A 22,716-nucleotide genomic window follows, 5' to 3' on the forward strand; every position below is an offset into this window, starting at 1 on the left:
AAAGTTTTTGTTATTTAAAAAATTTCTTTCACAGCTCGGAAGTGAACTCCCCCTTCACTCTCTTCTGAGTACGTGCAACCTCAAAACTACAAGTCCCATAAGATCGGACGCGGGGAGTCACCATCTTGACAGACCTTAGCGCGCATGTCGGCGGGAGAGCAAGCATTTGGGGAGAAGAAGCCCCGCCCCCCTGCAGCCCATTGGTCGGAGAAGCAAGCGGCGGGCTCAGTGGTTGGCCACCGCGCCCGCCCGTCAGTCGCGTCGGCCGGGGTCAGAGTGCGCGGAGGTGAGTCGGTGTGTTGTGGACTCGTGGTGCTGGCTGCCGCTGTTGAGGCGGCCGGGAACGGGCGGTGGGGAGCGGGCGGAGCTGGCCTTGCCTCTGCCTGGCTGGCGCCGCAGTCGGCGCGGGCCGCGCCCGCCGCCGTAAACTGCCCCGAGCGCCTGCTGAGGCCGAGGGAGACGTCGGGGCCTGCACCTGGAGGGAGCCTGCCGCGCTGGCCCCGAGGAGGGGGCGTTGCCATGGCGACAGCCTCTCCCGCCGCTGACGGGGGGCGGGGGCGGCCCTGGGAAGGAGGGCTGGTCTCCTGGCCCCCTGCCCCTCCCCTTACTCTCCCCTGGACTTGGATGGGTCCGAGTTGGGGGCAACACCCTGGGGTGGGTGATGGGGAGAGGCCCCCAGATTGGGCCCTGGTTAATGCATGCGGGGTGAGGGTCGCGGCGCGCACACTATGTGCAACCTGGGGTGCTAGCCCATGTGCTCACCCTGGATGCATGATCTACTGAATAACGTTCGGGCTGAGAGGGAGCGGGGCAGAGCTTTGCAAGACCGACTGGGTGAGGTGATTAAGGGTGCTAACTTCTTACTTAGGGCTACTAGGGAAGAGCAAGAGGTTTGACCACAGAGGACATAACTCAGTAAAGAGGTGGTAGATAGAATAACCCATTCTTCCCTCTCCAGCACACACACGGTGTTAGCATTTTACCTATTTGTAAATCTGTAGCAGTGGTAGTAGCGATGGTAGGAGTGAATAAGGGGCCTAACCTAGCTAGCTTTCTGTTTGCTTTTCCTGCAAATGTTCCAGCAACAGGTGTTTTCTTAAAACAAAAAAAGCATGAACTTGGATTAGGGCTTGACTGCGAGTTCTTGCAAAATGTAACTGCTCCTAGTTGACTTGGAAGATGCTGAATGTGGCCCCTTATGGGGGGTTTGGATTCTGCCCTTAGGGTTGGATTTTGCAAATTGATAATGCCCATCGTTGTCTCTGCTCTAGGTCTCTGGCCACGTCTATGGTATTAGCTCTTATCAGACATTTTATCATTCTGTGAGCTGAGGGGCAAAAAAACACGAATCCCATTGGTTAAAAACTACACGCTATTTGAACTATAGTAGGTTGTGATTGGCTGAATTGGTTCTTGATTGTAGCGTTTCTACCAGAAATTGGCTTCATCAAATTCTGCTTTATTCTGACTTTATCATACATGGCATGCCTTGTTTTAGTGGGTTCGTTCCTGGAGCTTAAGTATATTATACCTGAATCCCCTACCATTTAAAAGCCAATTTATAAACAGGGACTTGGAGTGTGACTCCACTAATGTGTGTGTCTGTGATCTTGGTTAGAAACCCACTTGGCTGCCTTTCCTCAGAGAGGTGGGGTGTGGGGGAAGGGAGCTGCCGGGAGGTGATTGATAAGGTTTCCTTTATGGATTCTGTGGTGCTTCACTGGAGCTCAGAGCACTTTGGCAACTTAAGCACTCCAAATTAAAAGCTCGTTAACAATTCCTGCCCAAAGATCCTGTAAATAATCGGTTAGCTAGGTCCTAGAGCTTGGCTGAGAGCTCTCCTTCCAACTTGAAATTTCCAAATAAAAGTGCCTTTATTCTCTTTCATTTTGAAAAGTGTATTCTTTGTGGTCGGTTAGGTTGGTGAGTGGTCTTTCCTAAGGGATTTGAGTAGATTAAAGTCTTAAATGTGTAGAGTGGTAGACAGGAATAGATTGGTTCCAAACCTAAGTGTTTCTTTGTGCAAAGGGCATTGCCCACTTACAGGAGCACCTCTGCAGCTTCTAATCTTCTGAAAGATCTAAATTAGGTGATGAGTATGACAGGTGTCCGTTAATGATTTGACTTAGGGTTTGGTTACACTTTGAATTTCTTAGGACTTGAGGTAGACCTGGAGGTATCCTGCAAGTATTTAATGGTCTATTTGGCCATTTGCAGTAAGACCTGTGGGTTTGTGGCAAACAGCCCCTCCTCCAATCCTGGCCTCAGTTCCTGAGTTCTGAATATTATCAACCTTACCAGTTACCCATCCTCGAGTAGACTAGGATTCTGGTGTTATCCTGAGAGACACCACTTCATGGCCATCTTTCTCAGTCCAAGCTCAGATATTATAAATGTTTAGTGTTTCTAGGAGATAACCTCCTTATGAAGAGAAGTATGCTACCAGAGAACATGAAATTCATCATTCCGAAAATATATGGTACTATATATATAGCTTCCAAAAGCTCTGTTCAGGCATTGTTCTTCCATATAGATAACTTATCCCAAAGTAGTTTTGAGTTTAGGGGCTTGAGATTTGGACCCTTAAATTGTTTCAAAGAGCAGCAGCCCCCTGGGGATTTGATCCTTTATACTGAAATAGACTTGTTGCAGAGATGTGTATTTATCCACAGCATTGGGGCTTTCCAGCTCTCACAGAACCTTCAGCATCCCCAGCTGGCAGTCTTGGCATCTTCGAAGTAAGGAGAGGTGAGAATCCTGTTGCATGGTCAAGTTTGGCTTGACTTCTTTCTTATGAGTATTTGGGTTTGGAGGGTGAGGGGATGGTGGTTGGTGCAGACTGTTTTTTTCTGTAGCTTTTTTTGATAAGACGCCATGTGCTCAAAGACTACTGAAATGTACCAAAAGTCTATAAAGTGGTGATAGTTGGAGGTGGGCTATCCAGACTCCAGTTCTGTCATGATTTCTTTGTGGGCATTGCATGAGTGCCTACTTTAGGTTCAGGAAGGTTGAATACAGCCAGAACAGTCTTTCATCCTGAGAAATACACAGCTTAAGATAATAGGGAAGAACACATTCATTTGGCTTTGATAATGCATTTGACCAAGGCCTTTGGGATCTTGGTTTGATTTGGATTGAGAGTCATTGTTGGGTGAATGGTTAATCCCAGTCTATCCATTTTATAAGGATCAGGACTGACTAAAAAGGCAGACTCTGATGATTGATATCCAGGATATCAGAAGCTGTTTGTTCAATAATGAAGGGCCAGGTGCTTTGCTAGGTCCTGGAATTGTAGTAAACAAGACAGCTGCTGTCTCTGATGCCACAGGGCTTACAAATTCTGGGGAGAGATAGATAGTAAAGAAGCAGTTATGATACACTCTGGGAGTGCTATGGTAGGGTAAGTTTGGGTGCTTTTGGAGTACTCAGAAAGGTCCTCAACCCAGACCTGTAGGCTCAGGGAAGGCTTCTCAGAGGAAAGAACCCCCTCATCTAGAATTAGATGAAGACATGAGGGACCAAGTGTGAATGAAGGTCAGAGTTTTGTTGGGTTTGAGAAACTGAATTTCAGTGTGATTAAAACGTAGCATACTCAGTGGGCAAGGAGTTGGAGAATATGATGAGAAATGAAGCAGGAAAGGTAAGCAGAGGCCAAGGCCTTTTAAACTTTTAGGATTAGGTGATGGATGGAGAAAAAGTTAGACTAGTCAGGAAAAGAGTAGGTCCTTTTTCTGTAAAGGACCAGATAGTAACTATTTAGGTTTCATGGGTCTCTGTCACAACTATTCAGTTCCATTCGACTCTGCCGTTACGGCATGAAAGCATAGTATGAAAATGAATGAGCATGGCTATGTTCCAGTAAAACTTGATAAAAACAGGTGGCAGCTGGATTTGGCCCATGGAACACAGTTTGCCAACACCTGGATCAGACTATCATAAGAGCAGTAAGAAGCCATTAAAAAGTTTTAAGCTGTGTACTGATGATAAATAGATTTGTGTTTTAGAACACTTGCTCTGATTTCAGCGTTAACAATGGACTGAAGGGGATGATACTGAAGGCAGAGACCAGTAAGGAGCCTGTGATAGTTACGTGGGCAGCATTTTATATTTACCCCTTTGAGGCAGTATTTTGACACTTAAAAATTGGGTACAACTGAATTTTTGCATAATGTATATACTGGTTCTCTTTATTAATTTCCTGGCCATTGACTAGAGCTTAAAGCATGTCTACCAAAGGAGTTGGTGATACCAGCTCCTATTTGACAGACTAGAAAAGATGTAGGAAGGGGAAGTAGGTGTAGAATGAGTGAAAAGGTTTGGGGAAGTCTTTTCTAATCCAAGAAGTAGGGAATAAATGGAACCCTGGTAGGGATGTTGGTCTTAGGGCTCATAGCTTAATGTCAGTTGCTTTAAACTTTTTGAACTATACAAAGAAGGACCCATTTTCCTAAGCTTTCTAGGGAATTGTCCTCATTTTGTTATATGTCGTACTCAATCTTTCCTTTCCTTGCTTGTAGCAGACTGATGACCTTTTTCTGTTTTGGGGACTGTCTCCTGGTTCAGATATGATGGTATATGCCAGGCACAGGAGCCAAATAAAGTATCTGTTGAGTGCCCAATGAATTGTCTTTCTCCTTCTATAAGCCTGCTTGCATTGCTGGAAGGAAGTCTGTAGGTTTCTGAAAGCCTATATTATGGTGTTTAGGTGACCTTGGGCAAGTGACTTATCTCTCTGAGCTTTACTTTCCTATCTGTAAAATGCAGATAATGGGACTTAATAGGGTTTATTAAAGGATTTAATGAGCTAATGTATGTAAGGTTCTTAGCACAGTGTTTTAATAACTTTTGTCACTAATAGTATTTGACACAATTAATAATTTTTTTAAAAAGCAGCCCTACAATAGGGTGAGTTGGCCTTTGGCTTAGTATGTTTGGGGGCCTCACAGTTGTCATTAAGGCCATATGATAGAAACATAACCACTGGTGATGGCAGCCAGTAGACAGGAGGAAGTTATAACTAATGCAAGGGGCCACTCTTCATAATGGAAAATTTTCAGACATCAGGAGTCCAGAAAATCAGAACTTTCTTCAGGGTAGACCTTAGCCCCAGTACCATCAGTGAAGTGAATTGAGTGAGCAGCTACCTGAAAGAAATTCACCAAAGTGTGACCAGTCATTTCTCCCATTTGGTTAGGGTCATTTATTAGTGTTTCCACCCTTGTGGCCCTACATCTTCGTAAAGTGCCTCTTGAATGTTTTTTATTACTTTTCACCATCACTCTAGGAATGAATCAGGTGGTCAGTATTATTGTCTCTGCTACCCTTGTGAGGAAACTGAGGCCCATGAAGGTTAAGTGTGTTGCCCAAGGTCATGCTATAAGGTACTGTCAGAGCTAGTGCAGATTTGCCTCCAGATGAAATTGTGTTAGTTTATTGCTGTGATTTCTCTTCCTTCAAGTGAGAGATAGGTAGTCATTGCAGAACTGCAGACTGATGCATGCTTTGTCCAGATGTGCTAGAAATGATTTGGGTCCCACTTTATCCACTTGGTCCTGTTGGGTTTTAATTGATGACTGCTTGGACCAGGAAAGCAGATTCCCTTTGGGTCATTGTTTTTAGCCCCTCCCTCTTTGGGGACATTCTTGGGGGAGCCTTGGGTTACAAGAGATTGCTTTGATATGTTCAAAATTGTGCCTTGTGCCCCACAGCTACAGGTAAAATCAAAAGGCAGATAATTTATGGGAGTGTCAGAGCTGGCCGCTGGCACCTCAGGAGGCCATTAGTATGCCTGTTCAGACCCTCTGTGTCCTTGCAATTGATTCCTCTTTGCATGAGCTTGATTTGGGAAGCTGTAGATCTGTGGGTAGTGATTGGATGTGACAGTCCAAACACCGGTCCCTAAATTAATCCTTTTAATAGTATTCCAGCACTAAGGCAATGTGGTGTCTCTCTCTGTCTTTAACTGGGGAGGACAGAATAGGGTGGGCTAGGAAGAAGGAGAAAGAGAAAAAAGAAGCTTTGCTTGGGGCTTAGGGTGTGCTCTGTTCTAACATGTTCTGATTCCAGAGCACTTGAAAAATTTGGGCATATTCATTCAACAAACATTGATTCACACTAACTTCGTTCCTGGTCCTGTGCTGGGTGCTGGGAATACAAAAATGAGTAAAATGTGGTCCTTGCCCTTAAGGATCTGTGTCTATCTCTGTGTTTCTTAGATTTTTTTTTAAAGTTTATTTATTTTTGAGAGAGAGAGTGCACGTGCACATGTGTGCGCACACAAGCAGGGGAGGAGCAGAGAGAGAGGGAGTCACAGAATCCGAAGCAGGCTCTGTCAGCAAGCAGCTGTCAGCTCAGAGCCGGATGCAGGGCTCAAACTCACCAAGTGTGAGATCATGACCTGAGTCAAAGTCAGACACTTACCCAACTGAGCCACCCAGGTGCCCCATTTCTTAGAGTTTTTAAACTCCTGCACTATTAAGGTGGAAAAAAAAAATCTTATGCTTTTCTTTAATGCTACTTGAAATTTTAAAATGCATTAAAGGGTCTGACAAGAAACAAGTCAAAGAAATTATGCTTTTTTACACACACATGCACACATACACATACCTATACCTGCTATCTTACATCCTTCTCACCTAACTCTGAAAATTATAGTAGGAGAAATAGATTAACTAAAATTTTACAATATAGTGAAACAAAAGTTATGAAATAGGAGCAGAATGTGTTACTGGATCACATTTAAACAGTTAGCTTTCTGATGGAGTGTCAGAGAAAGCTACTAAAAGGGAGTTTTGGGCTGCATTTTGAAGAAGGAGCAATAATTTGCCTGGTGAAAATGGAAGTAACATTCCAAAGGAGGGAAAGTAGCATTTGCCAAGGCACAGATTTGTAAAAGGAAACATCACATCTGGGGACCTGAGCAAGTTCTGGTTGTCACCCTGCCCCTGCCAGTTCCTCTGCTCCTCCTCTGGAATTGTGTTTGAGAAGAGGCTTTGAGTTTCTTGTGCTATAGTTGTTTTAATCCAAGGCACCACTTCCTGTTTCTGTTTTTTGTACCCAAGGCTGCAATTTGTTTTTCTTGTTAAAATGTAATAAATGTATTATGATAACAAATTTGGGTGATTTTGGACAGACTTATCATTGCTTATGGTTGAGTTACTTTTAGTTAAAGCCACACCTTAACTCAAAGGAAAAACTGAAGTTGATATGCATTTTTAGCCCTTTGGATGATCTGGGACTCAATCAAGTAGGGAATGTGGGCCCTCAAACATGGGAGAGGGAATAGGGCCCTGAAGAACTGAGTGTCTCTGAGGCTTAGTTTTCTTGCATGTAAAATGGGAATACTGTTCCCCACTTTGCCTGAGAGTTGAGAGGGCTGAATGACATGAAATATGTAGATGACTAACACAGTGCCTGGCTTATAATAGATTTTTCAGAAAATCCTGTTTTCCTTTCCTCTTTCTCATGCCTTAACAATATTAGCTCCCTTCTATTGCATACTTTCAACACACCAAGTGCTTTATATACATTGTGTGGTTGAACTGAACCCCAAACAGATAGGTATCATTATTCATTCTTATAGTTATTGTTATTAAGAATGTATGGTAGAGAGGTGCCTGGTTGGCTTAGTTGGTAGGGCATGCAACTCTTGATCTTGGAGTCATGAGTTTGAGCCCCATGTTAGATGTGGAGCCTACTTTAAAAAAAAAAAAAAAGAAAAAAAAAAAAGAATATGTAGTAGAGTCAGGATTTCAACCTAGACTTGTCTAATTCCAGTGTTTAAACAACCAGACTCCTTGTTTCTCTACCCCTGTTTCCAAACAGGATATGGGAGGTTCTTAGTACCTCTCTTCTGGTGTCAGATGCTGTCTACAAGTGTGGGAGGTACTTAAAGGGATACGAGTACATACTATGCCCTTCCTCCATTTCTGTCCTATTTATGGTGTTTTAGGAAACAAACCTTTGCCCTTCTCATGTGCGATGGATGTCACAACTGACTTGTAGGACTTTGCAAAGAAATGTTTCCCAGCTTTGGCCCCCTGAAGGAGTTGGCCCAAACTACTGGGTGTGGCTGGTAAGTTAGCAAACAACAGGCAAATCAGTCACTTCTTTTTATGTGCTGCCTTGAGCTGCTGAGATAGCTAATTGAAGAGGAGAGTAAGCCTCCTGTGGCCTGTGACGTTGCCATCAGAATTTGGTGTTCCTGAAGGTCTCCAGGACTATAGTGACTATAGCTCTCCTGTTAATTTGGGGTTAGCAGCTTCTTCCGAGGTTGGGAATGGTCTCCCCAGCCCTGCTTTGGAGCAGAAGCAGCTGTAGCTACAGGCTGAGGGAGTGACAGGTTGTAGAGAGGAGGAGAGTGTTTTGTTGAGGTGAGGACCTAGCTTTACAGTTCTTGCTTCCATTCCACTTTGGTGCCATCAAAAGTGGTGCAGAGGTTCTAAGGCATGTCAAGCTTTGTTCTGCCTCAACCTGTAGCTTTCAGCAGGCTAGACCAAGCCCTCAGGCCCTTGGTCTCCACTGTGAGACTGCAGAGAAGCTTGGGGGTTGGGCGGTGAGGTCTGTTCCTTGTGTTGGGGCATTGGTCTGAAACCCTGGTATGGGAGTTGGGAGCCTTGGGTTATGTTGTTGCTTCCTATGTGAGTCTTGGGCAGCCCTTTTCTCTTCCTGGAGCTCATTTTCCCTAGGTGGCTGTACTATGTCTCCCATTAGGTTTTCTTTCACCTTGGACAATCTGTGATTTTCACAGAAAGTGCTCTGGCAGCAAAGATGCATTCATTAGATTGAAGATTATGACTTTTGAAGGCAAGCAGTTTATTTATATTTTTCCCAGGCTATTTTTATCTGCCTAATACAGAGCCTGTGACTGAGCAGGTTCCAGACAGGTATTACCGTGTTCTCTGTTGATGCCTCTGTGACTCAGGTGCCTGAGCACTTGTGATACTAAAGGTCAGTTTGGGACAGGGACTTACCCTAGGACTAGGAACTGGGGAAGCTGCAGCTGTCTCAGGTGCTTATAGTCAGCTGGACTCAGAGTCTGCCTCTAGTGCCTTAGAGTTTCTCTGGAATGTACTCCTGCCTCCCAGTCTGGTTTTCGATGGAATGGATTGAATCCAGAGATGGTATAAGCCTATGTATACCCTCCTCAGAGATTCCAAATACAGGTGACCCTTGAACAACACGGGTTTGAACTGCACAGATCCACTTAACGGTAGATTTTTTTCCCCCATAAATACAGTACAGTACTGTAAATATACTTAAATATATTTTCTCTTCCTTACAATTTTCTTAACATCTTTATCTTTATTGTACAAATAACATATAGATTACATATATAAAATATGCATTAGTCAACTGTTTATGTTATTGGTAAGGCTTCTGGTCAACTACTCTTCGTAGTTAAGTTTTTGGAGATTCAAAAGTTATAGGCAGATTTTCCACTGCGTGGGGGCAGGGGGAATTGGTGCCCCCATCTCCTGTGTTGTTCAAAGATCAACTGTATTTGCAGTTGGGGAGATGGGGTGGGAGTAGACCACATATTTCATGATAGCCTTCTCTACTTTCCTATCCCCCAGGTTCCTGTGGCCTGTGTATGTGGATGTTAAAGAATGGGCCCCCTCCCTTTGCTCTCTCTTCCCCCCTCAGTAATGGAAGGCTATAAAATGTCTATTTACCCAAGACACCAGAATGACTCCTCTGTGGTTCCACTAATCTGGTGATTTGGTGCTTCTCTGGTCTCTCAGGTAAATACAGATTGAGGCTTTTTATAAAGGCATATTATTTCCCTCATTAAATGTGTGTTTTGGCACATGCGTTATTTACCTGACTGACAGTAATGGCTGCAGAGGAGCCGTTGGTGTCTGTTGTGTAAATACTCTGCACAGAGACCATCCTCCAGGGGCTGTGGCGCAGACCTGTTTCTCCAAATCCGGCTGGCCCCATGGCAGTCCCTGTTTGCCACTGTCCTGTCCCCATTGGGGGGCTGGTCCTTTCATTTTGAGGAGGGAATCATTTATTTTCCTCCTTGCCATAGGCTACTTACTACTTTTATTGCTAGGAGAAGAAAAAGGGTGTCTGAGAATAAATGTGTTTAAATCTTGGTCTCTGATGAAAGATGGTATCAAATACATAGAATCATAAACTGATCTTTTGAGTTCTGCCCCTTGACTAGATACTCAAAGTCCCAATTGATGATACGAGTTACAGGCTTATACTCTACAAACTTGTGACCGAAGTATAAACACAGCAATAGGAAAGGGGAATCCCTAAGATGCCAGAGGGTGCAAGACCGATGGGATGCCTCTGCAGGGTGTGCAGGGGTGTTTCCTAAGAAGGCTCTAATGGTGGCAGGAGTGCCCAGTGAGGGGCCATTGAGTGGGAGCTCTTATCATGGAGACTTGATGCATTAAGGGCTGGCTTTTGCTGGCCTCCCTGCTGAAGGAGAGCATATAGCCTACCTTCCATGGGCAATGTGGAGAGATTGCACCCTCACGTACCGTCTGTTCTCTCTCCCTCTTTGAAACCACATTGCAGCATATAGATTAAAATCATTTTTAAAAAGTCTCAAATAGGCCAAATTTACATAAAAGTTGGAGTTAGAGTACAAAGAATTTTTTGTGGAACTGCTTGACAGTTAATGCTGACCTAATGCCCCATCACCCTGAATGCTTTGGGTGTATTTCCTCCATGCAAGGACATTTTCTTACCTAATCACAATACAACCAGCAAAATCAGGAAATTAATATTGGTACCTTACCTCATTCTAATTGTCAAACCCCATTCCAGTCTGCCAATTGTCCCAGTAACGTTCTTTTGTAGCAAACTGATCCAGTTCAGAATGTACATTGCGTTTAGTTACCAAGTCCCTTTAACCTCCTTTAGACTTTGCTCAGTAAAAGTTCCTTTACATTCATAACCTTGACACTTTTGAAGATTACAGGCTAGTTATTGTGTAGACTGCCCTTCAATTAGGGTTTGTTGAATATTTTCTCATGTTAGACTTAGATTATGCATCTTTGACAGGAATATCACAGAAATGATGCTTTCATCTCATTGCATCCTATCATGTGGTACACTGTTTTCATTTATCCCACTATTGATAATGTTCATTTTGATCACTTGATTAAGGTGATGTCTGCCCGGTTTCTTCATTGTATACTTCCTGTTATGATTAATAAGCATTCTGTGAGGAGATAGTTTGAAACTATGTGAATATCCCTCATCAAACTTTAATTAGTTAATTAATTTGTGCTTTATAGACTCATGGTTTCCTTTTTAATTCAATGCAGTATCTATTAATATCATTATTTATTTGCCAGTAGGAGTCCCTTCAAGCTGGCCTCTGCATCCTTTTGATAAGTTGCCTTCATTCTTTGAGCATTTCCTTGCTTTTTGGCCCTAAAACAAGATGTTCCAGACTCATCTTGTACTTTCCCTGCCACAGAATCAACCATTTCTCCAAAGAGCTCTGGTTCTTCCACTGAAGAATGTTGTTTGGAAGGCAACTGGGTGCTAGGTGTGCTCATTGCTGCTGGAGTGTTGCTGCTCCCTGGCCCTTCAGGAGACAGAGCTAAAAAATATATGTGTGTGTATATTTATATATTCATACTCATATTTACATTTAGCTTTATTCTTATGTGTTATATATGTCTGATACCATGAGTGTCACACTGTTTCCTTCAATTTCAATTTGACACCTTGGATTTTTTCCTCTTTCCCTACTTGAATTACATCCTCTAGCCATGAGAAACCTGGTTCTCATTACCCTTAATACACATCCTTCTTTGATCAATCCCTCTGTATGTAACCAGTCTCCCATTGTTGCCATTGCTCTTTCCCTCTCTTGACTGCCTCTTTTACCCTGCCCATGACTCCCTGCATCAGACTTGCCACCATCTCCTGACCCCTTGCCATGCCCTCCACACCCTACATGGGCTCTGACATGCTACATCACACCTTCCTGCCTCTGTATAGTTGCCTTCCTTACTCTGCTTGGGCTCTGATACCCCCCACCCTCACCCCAGACTCTTCTGCTCCCCCCACCTCAACTTGTAGATACCTGTCTTCCTCTGCCACAACTAATGGCTCTAAAACCATTAGATTGAATTTTTCAGGAAAGGAAGAGGAAGAGCTGCTCTTTGTTTCTTGACTCAAGTTGGACTTGGTTTTTAGAAGTAAGGGAAGTATGGAATCCAGTGATTACTGATAAATGGAGGCCTGGTCTCCTGTTGTCTATTCTCAAGACTTGCTACAAGAAAAACTTGTTGATGTGGGTGAAATCAGGTGATAAGGCAAGGCCTGCAGGCAAGAGGCTTTTGGTCATCAATGTGTTGTTCGTTGAAGGGATAGGACACAGACAGTATGATGTATGGGGTGTCTAGAGCATCCTGGGCATGCAGGAGATTTTGATGTTACTCTCTGAGATTGCCTTATGCATCATTGGATTTATAGGCCCCAAGTATGAGGATCTGGGCTTGGCCAGGTGGGCATAGCTCAATAGAGTGGTAACTCTAGTGGTAACTACTACTTACTAGTAGTAATACTAGTAGGCTAATATTTATTGAGCCCTTATGTGCCAGACAATGCTCCTAGTGCTTTACATCTGTCCTCTCATTTCATTCTCACTTGAGTAAGAGCTATTATATTTGTCATTTTACAGGTGAGGGTTTGAAGAACAGAGCTTGCCCAAGGTTCCATGGCAAATAAGTGGCTAAGCCAGGATTCAAACCTGGAAGCCCTACTTAATCACGATGCTTAATTGCCTATAGTATTTGGCAGATGGGGTCTGGTTGACTGTATATACTATATATACTATATATACATATTGCCAGACATTAGGACTCTCTAAAGTCCTTATCCCTAGTCTGACTTCAGGGAGTTAGAGAAGAGTTCTAAGGCTCTGAGGGACTTTGGATCCAAATTCTAATGCATAATCTGAGCAGACTGGTGTCTCCCATCTCAGCAAGGCCCCCAGTATTGTTCGGGGTAGGTGATGTGAAGTTATTTTGGATTCTGGCTTTCAAAGGGATATTGGCCTCTTTGCCTTTCCAAGGGATTCTGTAGTGAAATCCAAGCTAGCCTTTGTCTACCCTGAGCTGAGGGGGTTTGGACTGTGTTTTGGAAATGCTGTAAAGCCATGGTGTAAAGCAGGCACTGTGCTCTGTAGGATCCACGAAGAACTTAAAATACTTTTCACTTTTCAGTCTTAGACCCTCTGAATCCTCATGGAATCTCACTACAGGGATGGGGAAATTGAGGACCCACACTAGCATGTCTCCTAATAAATATGCAGGCAAGTTATGGTAGGTCATTCAGTGAGTCAGGGGAGAGCCAGGAGGTGGAGTGATACTTGCCATTGTCCAGGCCCGCTCAGGTAGTAGTGACCTCATTGCTTCTGAGTATGCTCTGGACTTCACAGGCTACTACCCCCTCAACCCTGCAGGAGGGGGCCAGTGCCCATTTGTGGCCTTTCAGAGGCAAGCTTTTGGCTCTATTAGAATGGGGCTTCAGAAGGCATAAACTATGGCCATTTCTGCATTGAGCAGTGAGATTTCTTGTTTGACTTTGAGGATTAAAGTTGACGGAATTTGAATGTTGGGTGTAAGAGGGGTAAACACAAAATTTCTTCTTTGTTCCTTTTTATTTTAAGGAAGTTTGAGTTATTTGTGAGTAAAACTTAGGCTTTGATTTTTATATTTAGTTAACCCTCTAAGGAACAGACATTCTGCAAATTTTAAGGGAAAACTTGAAAAGTGATTTGGATTTTTTTTTTTTTTTTTTTTTTTTTGCACATGTTCACTCAGAAAACTTTACTAGACTTTTTTTTTTTTTTTTTTTTTTTTTTTTTTTTTTTTAAGCAATGCTCCCATTACTGCCACATCTGGGTTTTCTCTTTTTCTTCCCTATTTAAAAAAAAAAAAAAAAAAATCCCACAGTCATTCAGGGCCTCTAGTAGTGAGTATGTCTAAAGGCAGCAAATGTGGAGGCCTGAGGCTGTTGCCAGCTGTGCTCTCCAGGCGTCATTCATTCCCCCAGGGTGCCACTTACTGGTGTGGGGGCTGGGGAGTCACCAGCAAGCTCCCCTGTGATTGGCTGTGTTCCATTTCACCTTGGGAGAAGGGAGGAGGATATGTGGAGATGTGAGACAGGCTGGAAGGCCAGGGGCAAATGGTTTGTAATGGAGCTGAGGAGAGAATCTTGGGCGTTTTCCACTGTTTGTCTGAGTCTCCTTAGCTCCCAGGACTGATTGTGCAGCTGGGTCACCTCATGTTACTTTGGGAACCTTAGCTCTATGTTAACTGTTGCCACCTGAGAAATGACCACAGAATTTTTTTCTCTCTTTTGAACTTTAGAGCTCCGTTTAAAGATGAAGGCCAGCGTTGCAGGTTGTTTTGAGAATGATCTTGGAGACTCAGAGCTGTCATAATGCTGCAGCGGCCAGTATTAGGGTCTTGAACTTCAGTAATAAATACTGTTGATTTAGAAAAGGGGCCCAGAAACACTGGGGAGTGGTTCATGTTGTGTGACTATTCCTGAAGACCAGATGGAACAGGGCCACAGTGGGAGGGGAGTAACCCAGGCTCTTTGTTCTTTTTTTTTTTTTTTTTCTTTCTTTCTTTCTTTTTTTTTTTTTTAAACTTTTCCTCCCCTAAGTTTTAGATGCTTCTGGATGTTCAATGCTAGCACCTTTACAGACTGGAGCAGCTCGATTTTCTTCATATTTACTTTCAAGAGCAAGAAAAGTGCTGGGCTCCCACTTATTTTCTCCCTGTGGTGTTCCGGAGTTCTGCTCCATATCCACCAGAAAACTGGCGGCCCACGGCTTTGGCGCATCCATGGCGGCAATGGTGCCCTTTCCTCCCCAGAGGTATCACTACTTTTTAGTGCTGGACTTTGAGGCCACGTGCGACAAGCCACAGATTCATCCTCAGGTAACTGTTGCATCATTGCTTCAGAAAAGGTGGGGTGGGCAAGGAGGGAGGGAGGATAGTCTTGCTTTTTGGGTTCCAGAGGAACTTTCTCATGTCTTCCTGGCTTTTAGCTACTCATCTGGAGTTCCTGCCTGGGAAACCGGACTTGGTTCAGGCATGCTAGGGTAAGGTAGACCTGAGAAGTCTCTGGAGAGAACTGGGCATATTGTTTCTCTCTGGTCTCAGCCTTTGGGAATCAAAATATTTCCTTTGGTCCCATCCTTTCTCTCTCCTTTCCCTTCCCTCCTTCCTTCTCCTGCTATTGCTGCATGTTCTTTTAAGGAATACTGTGGTAGTCAGCCTCAAGATGGCACCCGATGATCCTTGCCTCCTGATATTCATACCCTTGGTAGTTTCTCTCCCACACATCAGAGCTAGCCGTGTATAACCAATAGAACACAGTGGAAAGGACATTGTGTGATTTCTGAGGCTAAGCCATAAAAAGCACTATAGTTCACCTTGCTCTTTTGGATCGCTCACTCTGTAGGAAGCCAGCTGCCATGCATTGAGGACTCTCAGACAGCCTATGGAGAGGCATGGGTGTACAGGAACTGAGGTTCTTAGCTAAAAACCAGTACCAGCTTGCCAGTTGTGTGTCTTGGTGCCGTCTTGGAAGTGAATCCACCAGCCCCAGTGGACATCTGACTTCAACCTCAGGAGAGACCCTGGGCCAGGCTGGTCAGCTGAGCCATTCCTGAATTCTTGGTTTGCAGAAACTGTGAGAGATAAGAAATGATTAGTGATGTTTTGAACCAATGAGTTTGGGGATGATGTGTTTTGCAGCATTAGATAACCTGAAGAAGTACAACTGTTGGTCTGTTAGGAAAATTTCTTTGCTTCCTTTTTTTTTCTTAGTCATCAACTGTGTTCAGAGACTTTTTACAAACTTTTAAGGTAGTGCTACTAGGAAGCTTGGTTTAGCAGCAGAGAGGTACCTGTGCTTGCTGTTAGTTTTTGGGGAATGATTGGGAGCTGATGTGACAGTTCATTGTAGTGTGGGAACCTTGAGTATGCCCAGCTCTAGGACTGTAACTCTTCCCTATGGGGCTGGGCTATTAGGTGAGTAATTTTGGGATGTGTAGACATGTTAGTCTGGGAAAAGCTTTCAGTGGTAGGGTGGAGGGAGAAAAGGGGACTATAACATCAGGCACTTGGGAGACTGGAGGAGTGGGGTCCATTCAGAGATACTGGGTTCATTTCTCATGGTTGTTTTTTTTCCCATCAAGAGGTTCTATCTTTAGAATAGTAGATTATTTTCCATAAAGCAGATGCCACCACACTTTTACCTTCCTCTTTCTGTCTCCTCTTTCCTGTTCTACTGTCAAGTAGTGGTCTGTCTTTGGGAGTATCGGAATCAGGCCTGTGGAGGCTTGGGAAGACAGGAGCAGGATGAGGAGAATGTCCCGAGGGAAAGACCTTTGTATAAAAGGGAAGGAATGTGGTTTGGGTGCTACCTGAGCCACCCTTAACTTTTTTAGCGTCTTGCTCCTGCCCATGCTGTGGAGTCTTTTCTGCCTCCCCAAACTATTGGAGATTCTGTGGTGGGTGTGCCTGGGTGATGGGGTGGGAATTTGGGTTACATACGTTCTCTCGGGTTAGGAATCAGGGATCCGTATCCTAACATACCATATTATTTCCCTTACTGATGTACATTCCAATTACTGAGTAACCCCTAATGGGATGGGGGTCCAAAATCCAAGACATCCGTATTGCGTATGATTCATCCCTTTTCTGAACTCTCATGATCACTTGGCACTTCCTTGATGGCTTTTTCTGCGTTCTGCTTTCTGGCACATGCCTATGTATGTTTATTTCTGCATTTTTCAGTTAGATTATAAGCCCAGATAATTATGTAGCTCTGTTCTCTTGTCCTACAGAGGGTCCTGTCAATGTTGCTCAAGGTGAAGCCTGATTTATGCCTGAATTTGGTCTGTCAGTATCACCTTTCATCTCTCTTTCAAGGGCATTGTTCTACTTATTTATTTATTGCAATGCTGAAGATATAATGCAATACAGATTTAAATCCCACGTATCACCAACTTCCCACCCAGACTTAGGCACCACAGCCTTTCTGACCTAGGCTGAGGTAGGAGTCCATGCCGTTTACCAGGATCTGGGCCTGATTAAAGATTATCTCCAGAATCAATGAACCCTGATGATGTGATTCCAAGGGCACTTAAAGAATTGGCTGCCCTGGTTCATTATTAGAAAGCATTAGCTGTTGCTTTAGAGAATTCAGAGAGAAGCATTTGCTGTCTTGCTTATCTTTAAAAGGGGAATACGAATGATCTTGGAAATTATAGACCCGTTAGTTTACTGTGATTCCAGAGAAGATACTTGACCTGATCGTCAGATAATCAATCAGCAAACAACTGGAAGCGCATAGGGTACTGAGTAATAACTTACATGGGTTTGCGAAGAAGAGCAAATCCTGTCAGATCAATCTAACTTCTTGCTGTGACATAGTGATGGATTTGAGTGGATCTGGGGTAAGTGATAAATGTAATGCATCTCTACTTCATTAAGCCTCCACAATGCTGTGATCAACAGGTAGGAAGGTGAGTTTGGGGCCAGGCAGCTCTGTTGGACTACCCATTGGACCATTTTCAGGAAAGGAATGGGTAGTTCAGGAGTGATTTGAAACTTGTTGTTTGTGGCAGCTTAGAGCCTCTCTGTCTCTTAAAAAAAAATCTTCTATAAAGTTTGCAGGTAGCAGGATCCTGATAGGATTCAGGGAAATTTTGGAAGATGCAGTGGAGAAGGTAACAGTCCTACATAGGACAGCATCCTTCCCCTGAGGTCATCCTTCTACTGAGGTCATCATTAGAGCCTTTGTGCTGTTTAGGTCTTTCAGTCAGCAGGGGCAGTGGAGAAATTGGAAAAGCTCAGGAAAAGAGGGAAAACAAATCATTAGGGGCACAAAAATAGGACTTAGAAAAGAAATAGAATATGGTTTTGGTGACTGATTTCTTGTCCAGACTAAATAAATTCATCATACGGGAAGTAGTTGTTCCAAGGAGTATAATAATAACTTGCTCCTCATTTTAATAAGGATTAAAAAAAAGAAATGTATTTATTTATTTTTTGTTTGTTTTTTAGTGTTTATGCATTTATTTTGAGAGGGAAAGAGAGCGAGCAAACACGAGTTGGGGAGGGATAGAGAGAGAGGGAGAGAGAGAATCCCAAGCAGACTCCACTCTGTCAGCGCTGAACGGACCCAGCACAATGCAAGGCTTGATCCCACAGACTGCAAGATCACAACCCGAGCGGAAATCAAGAGTTGGTTGCTCAACCAACTGAGCCACCCAGGCGCCCCCAAAAAGAAATGAATTTAAATGGAAACCGGAAAGATTGAGATTTTGGATGAGAATGAAAATGAACTCTTAACAAGAGACAGGAAAAGGACTAGAAGATGGGCTGCAAGTTGAATCAGCCCTCCCTAGTGTTCTTTCAGAATGGGCTACCCACTTGGCAGAGACACTTTATGGGCAAGGGCTGCATGCCTCCTGGGGTTGGGCTTGGGACTGAATCAGATCATCCCAGCTCTCCTCCTGCCTAGCTCCCAGTTGCTTTCAAATACTCGAGTCCTCTGCATTGTACATTTCTGATCCTTATGGGAGTGTGCCATTACCCCTTGGGGGTGGAAGAGGCAGAAACAAGTTTGGGGCCAGGATCTTTCTGGATGCTTGGCATGGGGTTCATTTTTCTGATCTGTCTCTGATCTTCAGAAGTCCCTGAATCAGCTTATTGGGACTGTCCTAAAGGAATGGCGTTGTGAAAACTAACAAGTGTAAGCTCTGTTATACTTGGGTGAGTAACAGTATTGGTTATAAACATGGTAAAACATCTGGTATTTTCCATTTATCATCATTTTTGCTGTTTATTCTTGCACTTTGTTCAGCTAGGTGAAACTGGAGTGGTCTGTTTGCCCGTAAAAGGCTTCACTTTCCGGTTTTTGCACTCTTTGTTTTACGTTTTGATTCAGATTAACATGATAGATATTGGCTGAATATGAGACTTTTACATTTGAAAACATTTTTTCACTTAAATGTTAATTTAGGCGGTTTAAGTTGCTTTAGAGACTCTCAATTTGAGAAATACAATTCCTTTCTTGCTTTAGGAATCTTTTCCTGATAGGGAAGTAGGTTTTTATCTGGTTTAGGAGAATCCTGACTCCTTTGTCCTGGCTAGCAGGAGTTCGTGTTGCTCGTTTTGGTGTGGATGTGCATGGAATAATGGTGGTTGTGACCCTAAGGCCCAGGAAGCAGCCTGAAAGCTTTGGTGGGATCTTTAATTGTCCATCTTTAACCTGGGGGCAGGTTCTTTCACCACCTTAGTATTTAGAAAGGAACAAAAGCAAATGTAAGTGAGGACAATGAGGTATAGGCCACAGCACAAGGAGAAAAGAAGTAACCTCAGCTATCCGGATGGCCAAGGAGAAGGTAGCCCAGCTCTCCTTATCTGGGGAGTCATGTCCTAGCTGCTGCCTGCCCTGCCTCCCTGAGTGCCCTCTGGCTGGGCATCAGGTTCTGGGGTGTAGTCTTTTTTCTCACTGATCTGCAGCAGCCCTGCCGACTGTTTTCCTTCTCATCTGTATTCAAGTGCCCATAACTTGGGAGAAAAATGACCTTTGGGGTTGAGGTTTTCTAGTGTTTGGTCTTTGTCCACAGGGGCTTTTTTTTTTTTTTTTTTTTTTTTTTTTTTTTAGGAAAGCTTGAAGAAACTCCATCTGCATTTTGAGTTAGAACCATGAGTAAAGGAGTTTCTTTTTTACAGAAAATTGTCCAGATGCTGGGTTATTTGGGGAGGTGGGGGGGGTGGGGGAAGTTTCATAGTGACAGGAGAAGGAATAATATAGAAGAGAGGCATTTGGAGGATTTCAGTATGACTTAGAGCTGGTACATCATTATTAGTCCTTTGTGAGAGAGACATTTTGGAAAACTTCACAGGAAATTGGTTAAGATCCCTACAAATCAAACTATATCGATTCCCTTCTTTATTTAGGGCTGAAAGGCAGAATCCCCCTACCACCTACCCCCTCCCCCATCCAGTGTGCACACATGCACACCACTCTTACCGTGTGCTACCTTGGTTCCTGTACACTCCCAAGTGGACAGAAAGGCAGTTCCCTAGAGAAAGAACCCACTCTTCCCTCCCCATTCACTTGTCCTAGTCACAGCCCCTCCAAGTAGGAGGGGTCTGGCCAGGGTTTTTATTGCAAGGGCCCGGTTGTTGGGTTGTGGTCCATCTGCCTGTGGCCCCAAGTCAGCCTGCATTTTTTTCTGTACAGACAGGCAAAGGCGCTGACGCTATTCTTCTAAACTGGGAAATGAAATGCAAAACCGACGTTAATGTAACATTATGGTTGAGATTAAATGCACCAAAATCAGGAAATTCAAAGTTATGCTTCCCACAGCAACTATAACTCAGCCTCATCTGGCGTGTGTAGTATTTTGTGTTAGTGCGGATGGTGTTATATGTTAAGACATTAAAGTTAACACCATAAGCAGAGCACAAAATGCTTGAGGGGGCTGAGTTATGACGACTGTGTGAGCTGTAAGTGTTCTTGCACAGGCTCCCGACTCCTGGTATAATTTTTCCCTTGCCCATCAGACCAATTATTGCCTTTCTTTTTACTTATATCTCTGCTTTAACACGCCCTTCTTCCAGGGTCACCATAAATGAATTCCTCTATTGGTGGCCAGTGATGGTGGTAGGAATGGGACAGCCCACTAGGCCCTTTTGTCCCTTTTGTTGCTGCCTCCATAAAAGTGGTGCTTCCCCCTCCATCTCCAAAAGCCCCCCCCCTTCACGGGCTGCTGTTTCCTGGTGGTCCCTCATAGGGACCCCCCCCTCCCCACCTCCCCGCTGTCCCTTTTCTTTGACTGTCACTGTAGCTCCTCACAACCACTCCCCAAATGGGAACAAGCATTTGCTGTGTTCAGGTTTTGGCCCTGTTGTAACTTCACGTGAGAGCTGAAGGGGTCCTTCTTTATTTGGAGCAGACATAGCAATGTAGAAGTAAAATATACATCCCAGGGAGTGGAGCACTGATGCATGGTGGTGCTGCCTTATGTGTTTGGCATAGCAGAGGTACAGATCGAAGTGGGTTTATTTGCTCTATTCAGCCTGCTTCTCTATCTTCCTCAGGGTTTATACCTTCAAGCTGCTGTGGTGTGTAGTTAGGGCTATGGAGTTGCCTGGGGGTGGGACCAGGAACTTTCCTTGGGGAGCATTGGGTCATTGGTAACAAAATCACCACATAATTTAGTACAAATCAAGAAACCTCCCCCTAGCCTCTTATTATCCTGGTGGCCTCCCCAGGGCTGACACAGCTGTTGGAATGCAGATTTTGTTAGACACTGGGCTAAGGTTGGTGGTGGGGAAGAGTTCTAAAGAATAGAGCCATTGATAAATGATGAATGAAATCAGGGACTGTAAATGAACAGTGACACTGAGCTGCCCTTTAATCAAGTAAGCAAAGGAATGGGGAGGACCTTATTCTCTGTAACTACCTTAGAGGCAATGCAAAGGCCTCTCTTTACTCTTGGGTTAGTAACTTCAAGCTCTGTATTAGATGCTGGGGACATAGAAACAAGTAAGAAATGATTCCTACCCTCAAGGAGCTCATAGTCTAGGAGGGTAAACCTACATGTAACCACTGTTAAGTATTTGATTACATCACGTAGTTAAGTACTTGGTGCAGTGGGGACTCAAAGAATGATCAACCCTGCTCACAATGTGGAGGAGAGGTCACATGGGCTTCATGTTAAGAGAAATTTAGGAGATTTAAGAGGCCAAGTCGGCCTGTGGCCTCTCAGAACTTTTACAGCAGGAATGAAAGAAGGTGCTCACAGAGTAAGCCACGATGAATTGGCCTAAGTCTGAAAAACTGACCTGGATTGCAGGGTCGTGTGTGGGAGTGCTGAAGATGAGGAAGAGGGAGAATGAAGACTTTGTACGTGGCAAATGTTTCACTGTTTGGTTAGTAGGATTATCTGTATTGGTTATATGGTGCTTCTCACATTCAAGCTAGCAGGCAGGTCTTATTGGGATGTTGTGAGAGTGTAAAGGCCAGAAGAGGTTTGAGAGAATTTTAGCCAATAAAGTATGGGCCAAAATGTAAGGGTCAGCATAAAAATATGTAAACTGAGAGAAAAAAAGTACGTAAGCTGAGGCCCTGAATCATTGTCAGGGGAAGCTAATCCAACTGCTATTGAAGGTAGCACAGGGTTGGGCTACTTGGCCTTTTGGGGGAAGCAAGGGCTGGAGAATGACATGGCACCTCCCTCTGACCTCCAAAAGTATTGGCAGTTTGGATTTGGATCTGCTAGACATCCCTTGGGAAGACCCACCTTCCATAGACCATGGAGGTTTAGACCCTTCAAACAGATAAAGAGCTGGCTGACTAACATTGAGGGATGAGATGGAAGGATTAATGAAGAAATAGACCTGGGTGACAAGAGAAGATGTGCTAGAGCAGAGGTGACTGGAGGGCATAAGGTTGTAGGGGGTGGTGAGCTCTCCCTCTGAGCAGCAGCAACAGATACACAGCCATAGAAAAAAAGCAGGTAGTGGAGATGTGAAATCCAGGGTAAGTCCATAGGCTTCACTTCTCCCTGCCTCCATCCTGTCTTGTTTTTCTTCTCCCCCAATATTGATTACATTTCTTGCTTTGTAGACTGATCCCAGTTGTTTGACATGAGGAAACTGATATTAGGAGATGCCTTTTCCATCTCTTTGTCTT

The 22,716-nt window shown here is 44.0% G+C and overlaps 1 protein-coding gene across 9 annotated transcripts in view; it reads left to right on the forward strand.

The window, feature by feature from the left end:
* Nucleotides 1-212: 212 nt before the first annotated feature.
* Nucleotides 213-22,716, forward strand: part of ERI3 (ERI1 exoribonuclease family member 3) — a 127,460-nt gene continuing 104,956 nt past the window's right edge. For 3 of the 9 annotated variants that reach the window (XM_060621885.1, XM_060621889.1, XM_078451990.1), the window contains exons 1-3: nt 293-654; nt 2,673-2,748; nt 14,653-14,930. In XM_060621885.1, coding sequence (XP_060477868.1) covers nt 520-654; nt 2,673-2,748; nt 14,653-14,930 — 489 coding nt within the window. In that variant the 5' untranslated portion in view covers nt 293-519. The other 6 variants (XM_060621891.2, XM_060621890.2, XM_060621886.1 and 3 more) reach the window with 6 other exon arrangements.

This window comes from Panthera onca, chromosome C1 (assembly GCF_046562875.1).
Source record: "Panthera onca isolate mPanOnc1 chromosome C1, mPanOnc1 haplotype 2, whole genome shotgun sequence".
Classification (NCBI taxonomy): domain Eukaryota; kingdom Metazoa; phylum Chordata; class Mammalia; order Carnivora; family Felidae; genus Panthera; species Panthera onca.